The sequence below is a fragment of the Alligator sinensis genome, unplaced genomic scaffold (assembly GCF_000455745.1).
Source record: "Alligator sinensis unplaced genomic scaffold, ASM45574v1 scaffold434_1, whole genome shotgun sequence".
Taxonomy (NCBI): Eukaryota; Metazoa; Chordata; order Crocodylia; family Alligatoridae; genus Alligator; species Alligator sinensis.
The window spans coordinates 203,026-211,250 of record NW_005841994.1 but is presented as its reverse complement, the minus strand read 5'-3'; the positions used below and the strand labels follow the sequence as shown (position 1 = coordinate 211,250).

Here is an 8,225-nt window from a genome sequence, read left to right as displayed (position 1 = left end):
CTCCACTCCACTCACCACAGACTTACCAGCTAGAGGCAGCTGTGTCCAGCATGATGAGGACTGCTGCCTGTTTAGTCTATGGCCGAATCTCTGAATCAGCACTAAATCTTCAGATCCGAATTGGCCAAATTGAAGGTGGACAGCGATTCGAATCAATGTCCCTCTGAATTGGCCAAATCTGAATCCGAAGTGAATACTTGTCGCTTCACACAGGCCTACTGTGTGGCCGGTCAAGAAAGATACTCCTTGAAAATTAGCTCTCAAGTCCTTTTCCAGCAATGCAGAAACACTAAGTAAAGGCTGTTATTAAATTAAGCTTATACTTAAAAGCCCTGGTTCTGACTGCACTTACATTTATATCAAATAGCACCAGCTGCATTTAATGTAGTTGTACCAGTGTAAAACCAGTGAGAGATCACAATTAGGTCTTAAGAATTCATAGTTCTTATCACTCAGGTCTTTCCTATTTTCTCAAAACATAAATGCAAATTTAGAGCACAGCCCCCTTTTAAATTGTAATGTCCATAATTAACCGGTATAATGCCCAGTAAAAAAATTATCAGATGGAAAGTAAAATAACAGAAAAATAGCAGCCTTCAACTACCTGAAGGGGGAGATCGAAAGAGGATGGAGCTAGATTGTTCTCAGTGGTGGCAGATGACAGAACAAGGAGCAAGTCTCAAGTTGCAGCAAGAGAAGTTTAGGTTAGACATTAGGAAGACTTTTCTCACTAGGAGGGTAGTAAAACACTGGAACAGGTTACCCAGAGACATGGTGGAAGCTCCATCCTTGGAGGTTTTTAAGTCCTGGCTCGCCAAAGCTTTGGGTGGGATGATCTGGTTGGGGATGGTCCAGCTTTGAACAGGGGCTGGACTAGACCTCCTGAGGCCCCTTCCAACCCTAACTACCAAAGATTCTATGAATAGGAAGGGACCTCTAAAGCACAACCCCCTGCTAAAGGCAGATCATGATCATCTCTGTCTTCCCAAGCAGCTTCCCAAGAAACCACAGAAATGCCATACTGCTAGTTTCTTTATTCTTAATCTTCCTTCCCAACATGAAAATATGGCCACTTGAAATAATAGCTCCCACCTTCCAAACCTCAATTCTAAGTATTTTTATAGCTCACATTTTAAGCTTACTGTAGATGAGATATCCACAGGGCAACTCCAGAAACCTTGACACCTGATCATCCCTGCAGGTGGGCTGGATGGAAACCAGGTGGAATCCCAGGCTAGGAACAAGGAAGGATGGAGTACTATTCACTCAACCTTCCTATGGAGTCCATGGAAGTTCCAATGCAGAGATCCAGGTCTGAAAATGGGGTGGGGGGGGAGCAGGAAAAGAATAAGAAAGGGCAATGAGCATTCTTTATTTATTGCTCACTAGGGTTATGCTTCTATGGAGACAGCAGGGGGTCAATTCTGCCTTCCAGCTGCTTCCCAGACTCACTTGGATCTGGGAACTGGTAGGGCTGAAAGAGTAAACCTCCTTCTCATTCCACATAGAAGCCATCAGGAAAAAGTTAATCAAGGGAAACCTCAGAGCTTCCAATTTGTCATCTAGGTTTGTAACAGCCAGTGAAGTATTTATCTGAGATGCATCAACCTGTTGGCAGGCACTGAGACTGCTGAGAAAAGGTGAAGTGGATTTAGTTAACTAGCTGAAACATGTGACTTGTTTCTCCTAGAAACAAGGGGAGGAGAGTAGCCTCTGGGGAAAGTTGAATGCTGAACAGTCCTGGGTAAAGCTGGCTAAAACTCAGAATTTCTGAAATGGCAGGAAATTCTGACATTTAGACATTTTCCATAAAACAAACTCTGACAAAAAATTGTATGGGCAACACTGACACACAGTGTTCCCAAAAGGAGACCTGCACTGCAGTGGTCCCAACAGGAAACCTATACAATTCTTAGCCATTTCATCTAAAGCTACTAGGAATTCAAAGGTCCGTGTCTTTGAGAAAGACTGTCATGTAGACTGCTACAGGGCTGGGGGTGGCAACTGGCAAGGAAATCAGGAAGCTCCAAGATCCATATCCTCAGGGCAGTCCACATGGCACAGCTGCTCTGGAACCACCTGACCCAGGAAGCCTTGAGAGTCCCCAGTTCCAGGCTCCCAGCTTTGTCCTGGGACTCTAGCCCTAGCAGAGGTTCTCAGGGCTTCCAGGCTTGTTTGCAGAGATGAGAGATGAACCCTAGTTACAGGTCCTGCAAGCTTCCTGGTCCTTCTTTCAAGGCAGTCTCAAGTCATGGACCCTGAAAACCATGGGGCTCTCAGCTGCTTTGCCTAGTGAGCTGGCAGGAAATCAAGCAAGCTTCCATCAGCCTGCCTGAGATTTGGTGAACCAAATGTGTTTCCACAAAACATTTTAAGTTTGACCGGCTTGCTCCACTCCTCACACAGGAACCCCCAAAATAGATAAGCTTAGCACATGTCCATAGGACTGAGAGTGATTTCCACCCACAATTTTACATACTTTTTTTTCCAACTCCTCTGTCAATGTTTGTAAGCTACAATGCAATATGATAAAAAGATACTTGAATCCTTATCATGATATTCTCTACCTGGCCATATAAATTATAAGTGAACTTTGGAGCTTCTTGATTCCCTTGCTTGTTGGCACTCCCAGCTCTAAGGCAGTCTGCATGGCAGTTAACTTGTAGTATGTATATACATTTAATTATATGCTTAAAGACAGCCTGACGAATTGAGAGTTTTACCTGAATAAAGACAGCAGAATCAAGTCCTAAATACTTTTCCTTTAGTTACACACTAGTAGTATCATGTCAAAAGCTCATTTACCACTTTCAACTGGCTAAGTTCCAGAACAAATAGTGTAAGGTAGGTCTTTCTTACTTTACATAAAAATAGTGCACTTAGATTTGCCTTCCATGTTTCACTGCGTACAGATATATTAGATGTTAGCTGTCCCCTTTTCCAGAAACTCTTGAACTTTTTTCCTGTCCAATATGTAGTGGCAATATGAGAAAATGATATCCTATTCACAAGAAGTAAGCGTTTACTCAGTTTTGTATCTCAATATTAACATAATATTTAAATCTCCCTTGTAGTCTTCTTCCCCTGTAGTATAAAATAACTCGTTCCCACTGTTTCATAGTAAACCTAGTTTCTGTTTACTTGGCATCCTGAGATAACTTAATCCTTGTTGCTTCAGTGTTTCGCAAACTCCTGATACCTGGGGCACAATTTTTCCTGGATTAGAATTGGTACCATACTTCACTCTTGCACCCAAAAAGGGAACAGGGAAAAGTGGCAGCAGTGGTTTGAACACATTTTGCGAGTCATCCAATCTAGGTGTAGCTCCCCAGCAACTGGAAGTTGTACAAATGCTGCAGCCAGGGAGCGGGAGACTGGGAGAAGTGGCAGGCAAGCACAGGGAAAAGCCCTTCTTCGGAGTTGGTGTCAGGCTGAACCAGGCTGGCAGTCTCTCCAACAGGTCACATGGAGCCACTCACTGCATGCCCTGGAACCAAGGTGGGGGTTGGAAACAAAGCCTGTGCTGCCCTGAGAAGCAATAGATGCAGGCAAAGCTGGGGTGGGGAGGGCGGGGAAAGGGAGGCTTGTTGGCAAGGGCTCCCTGGAGCTCAGCACAACATAGCAGGGGTGGAGCCAGGTGAGAGGGCTCCTAGCTGCCCATAATCAGCTGAACCTGGAAAAGAAAGGGCGTGTCCCACACCAAGAAGAGGACCACGGCACATATGCACAGCAAAGCATAGCAGAGTGTGGAGCTGAGGGCTCAGGTGCATGGTATGTCGCTGGGGTGCAGGCAGGGTGTGGCAGCAAAAGTTTGCAGACATCCAGTCCAGATGCCACCACTGCTGCTCACAGTTCCACTTGTGTGCAGCTTCCAGCCACTGGAGAGCTGTGCTGGGGCCACATATCTGCAAACTACTGCCGCCATGACCTGCCTGCATCCTGGGGACATGGCCACACAACACCCTGCTCTGCATACCATACCTCCAGCTTAAAATACAAGAAAGAAAAGCATTTCTTGCAGCACACTGGGACCACTATTGTAGCTCAGGAATTCTCACACTGTAACATAGGGTAATTAGATCAGAACGTTCTTAAAAACCAAGTTGTACTATTTGCTGCTGCTTAAATTTGCACTGACTGACCTGTTTTTTGCAAAACCATGCTTTCATCTGTAATTGCTGTCTTTGTCTGAAGCTTTTCTATGCCCAGACTAGATGGCTTTTCCAACATTTCAAAGTCATTAGAAGCACTAAAAAATCCTGAATGGTTAGGTTAGGTTTCTGTGACTGTATGGAGGATCTTAGTAAATGCTGCAAATACTGTTACTGTTCATGGATATGTAAATTAGAGTTAATGGTAACTTGTTCCTACTACTACTTCAGAGGCCAAACCGCAGTTATGGTAATACTGCCTTAGAATGGTCTGAATAATACTTTTTGTAATTGCTTTTTGGAAATGTAGGGACTAAGAATGAGAAAAAATGCAATGCACTGAAATGATACATACTCTATTTTAAAAAGGCATGTCAAGTTAAAATTCATGTCTCTTCAAAAACTTTTGCATTTCTCATTTTTACACACAAGACTAAGGATTACCATAAGTGAAAGATCAGGAAAAACAAAACCTACTTATCCGGTTTGTAATCAGTTTTATCATGTCCCTGTTGACCAGTCTACCCTGCTCTATATGCAAGTCTTAACACACAGCAACAGGGGGAAGAAAGACATTTAATAGAAGTAGGAAAGCAAGAGTTTAACACATACATCTCAACTGGTCTGACAGCAGGTATAAGTAGAAAACTACTTTTGGCATAGTTCTTGAAAACAGCGAGGCTTTAAAACCACGGGTGGGCAAAATATGACCTACAGGCTGGATCCGGCCCGCCAGGCAAGTTCATCTGGCCCTTGGGTGCCCACCAACTAGTTATATCCTGGCCCAGCCCATGAGCCTCGCCCCCAACCTTGTGCACAGAAGGGCCAGGCCCAGCCAAGCCATCATGCAGCTTCTAGGTGGGGCTGCTGCTGTCACTACTGCAACCGATGGGGGACCTGCTTGACTCCCCCAGAATCCAACAGCTCATCCTCGTCTCCCTGCTGCAGTGCTTGCTCTGGGCAGTGTGTATAGGGAAGCAGTGGGGGCAAGGGGAGGGGAGCTGCAGCTGAGCAGGAGTGCAACGTGTGGGGCTGGGGGGAATGCAGAGCCTGTGCCCAGGAGGGCACCAGGAACATGGACGTCGGGTGGGCAGGGGTGTGAGGAAGGATGGGGGGGATATGGGGACCCCCCCCACACACACACACACTCCCTCCAATGCTGTACAGAGCCTCTGGTGGCAGGCGGAGGACGCTCAGGACACTCATGGCCCACGTGGGCACTGACGCCCGACAGCACACGGTGGCAGCAAGTGCAGCCAGGCCAGCCCGCTTCTATCACCCTGTCGCTCACATGCAGTTCCTGGCACTTGTGTGCCACCAGGAGAAGCCCTGCATAATGGAGCTGTATGCCCTCCCTGCTGTGCAGGTCCTGGGACTCTGCCAGGAAGCAGAGGGCTCCCCTCCACTTATGGCGGAGTCCTAGGAACTGCATGGCAAAGAGTAGCAAAGGCAGCTGGCTCCATCGTGGGGCTTCCCCTGCTGGCACAGAAGTGCCAGGAGCTGCATGTGCACCATGGGGAGCCCTGTGTGACAGAGGCGGGCCAGCCTGGCTGTGTTTGTTGCTGCCATGCACGGTGCTGGCTGAAGCCATGTGCTGCTGGGTGGCAGCACCTGCTCAGGCCCTGAGCACCCCGAGTGCCCAACGCCTGCTGTTGCTGCCACTGGTGGGGACTGTGCACAATGCAGGGGGAGTGTGTGGGAGGACCCCCGTATCCCCCCCTCCCTCACAACCCCACAAACCCCACAACCCCCCACATATACCCCCAACATACCCTATGTCCCCCAAACACAGCCACCCCCCCACAACAGCCCCCACACCCCTCTATACACGCCACCCAAGCATACCTCACACACAATATACAAGAGTAATATTTAATTTGAGTTATTATGCAATCACCTCTATATACACTATGCAAGCACAAATCACAACAAAAATATTTTTGTAGTAAAAGTAAAATATGTTATAGCATGTGTTTGAATTTTAGTACATGGTTTGGTTTTTTTCTAGTTCCAAGATGGCAACCCCCTCTGCCCCCCCCCCCCAAAAGGAGTACTTCCAGGGGCAAGGGGAGCAACTTCCGGCGGCAAAGGTCAGAGGTTAGGGGGTGGGGCTTCTGGCCCCAAGATAGCACCTAAGGGGCAGGGCACCTGTCAAGGGGTTAAGGCTACCCTTGGGGCCCTCGACAGCTCACCAAAACTCATTAAGCAGCCTTTCAGCTGAAATAATTACCCACTCCCTGCCTTAAACAGTGTCTTTCAGCTATGAAAGTTAACAGCAAGTTAACAACCACCCTGCTGGCTGGCCCCTTCCTAGAACCAGGCAGTAAATTACAGGTAGGTTTGAACCCTTAATCTTAAATCACCATTCTCCCTTCACCACTATCACTTCTTAAAAGCTGCTTCCTTCTATTGACCTGCAATGCTCTCACACCTGTCTCAGCACCTACAAGAGGACTCTGCCATCCTTCCCTCTAATGGATCTATGCGTTTATGTCAGGCTGGGGCACTTCCAAAGTATTGCTTCCTATTTCAGGGCTTGTGTAATATGGGGTATCAAGGAACGCTGAGGCAAATCAGCCAGAGTAAAATTGCATTAAGCCTTCAAGTGGCTTATATATCAAGTAGCCTTAGATTACTGTAATTTAAGACACTTGACATAAACAAGGGCAAAAGCATAAAGGTTTAGTATGATTTAATTTATATGCTGTGATACTGATTCTCTTAACTTTCTTGGATATTACTATATAAACAAGTGCCAAATCTGTTAATAGGAGCTGTCATCTCAGTAGCAGATAGTTCAGGGGTGGGCAAAATGCGACTCAGGGGCCGGATGTGGCCTGCCAGGCCATTGTATCCAGCCCACAGGGCCCCTGAAAAATTTAGTAAATTAATATTTATCTGCCCTGGGCTGCCTGTCATGTGGCCCTCGCTTGCTTGCCAAAACTCAGTAAGCGGCCCTCTGCCCAAAATAATTGCCCACCCCGAGATAGTTTCTCTCAAAAGTGAACAGTAGCACAGTAATGTTCCACTCCTAGCTGATTAAATGAAAGGCAATAGGATTCAGTCCTGATACACTACTGAGCAGTATAACAGAGAAGGATTAGGCCATCTTCCAAAATGTTGTGAAATTATTTAGACTGAAGGAATAACTATCTTTCAGACAGTTTTAAGCACAGACAAAAACTTTACCATGCTTATGAAGTTTAGCCTATTCAGAGATAGTTATGCGAGGCTTTCAAACTAATTTACAAGCAAAGCGAGTAGTAATAAAGAAAAAAAGAACAAATCAAGTGATTTTTATAACCTAGATTGACTTTAAGTGGTAGTTATTATACCATTTATTTGGCAATGAAGTCAGTTCCCTTTTATTAAGAAATGGAAAAACTAGATCATAGTGGGTTAGCAAAAAATGTATGTCATTTAGAAAAAAAATAACCATATTCCTTCAAATTGAACCATATCTCACATTGGAATTTTAGGTCAATTATAGCCATTTTCCCATCAAAAATTTTAGTGCAGCACAATGCCTATGTTTATGTCAACTGAAAAACAGTATAAAAACCAATTTCCTTCTCAAGTTTAAAGTACCAAACTTCTGATTTCGGCCTAATTATAGACATAATCGTTGCACAAATAGATTTTTGTGTGGTTTAGCTGAGCTCCAGAACCGGAGACAAACTTCTCCTCAGCATGGGAAAAAGAACATTCTCCCATGACTGACTGTCATTACCAGTTGCCTGTCACAACCCAAAGGTGTGATTTTGTTTTGTGTGTGCTTTGGCACCACTGAATTATTTTCCCTCCAATTTGTAGCTTTCTTTGCAGTGTGCATTTCTTCTTTGCAGCACAGAAATGCACTTTGCAAAGAGTTCCCGCCATTCGTATTCAAATTCGAGCCCCATTATTGGCTTGCATTAAATTATTCACACGTGGCGGCTAGTGATTGGCTTGCTAGCTGTATAAAAAGCTTGAGTGCTTTCCGCCCAAGTTGGAGAACTCCACGAACACCAGGAGGAGGAGACTTCACACTGTGTGAAGATCTCTAAGCACTGCGGAGCCTATCGGACCCAGTGC

General features: G+C 45.6%; 1 protein-coding gene across 5 annotated transcripts in view; it reads right to left on the bottom strand.

Annotated features, from left to right (window-relative positions):
* The window catches only part of GNE (glucosamine (UDP-N-acetyl)-2-epimerase/N-acetylmannosamine kinase), a 99,465-nt gene that overhangs the window by 41,916 nt on the left and 49,324 nt on the right, over window positions 1-8,225 (bottom strand). For 2 of the 5 annotated variants that reach the window (XM_025201425.1, XM_025201426.1), the window contains exon 2: window positions 1,143-1,314. The exons of 2 other annotated variants lie outside the window; for them this stretch is intronic. In XM_025201425.1, coding sequence (XP_025057210.1) covers window positions 1,143-1,193 — 51 coding nt within the window. In that variant the 5' untranslated portion in view covers window positions 1,194-1,314. Of the gene's footprint in view, window positions 1-1,129; window positions 1,315-8,225 lie in introns of all 5 variants that reach the window. One more of the 5 variants, XM_025201428.1, reaches the window with a different exon arrangement.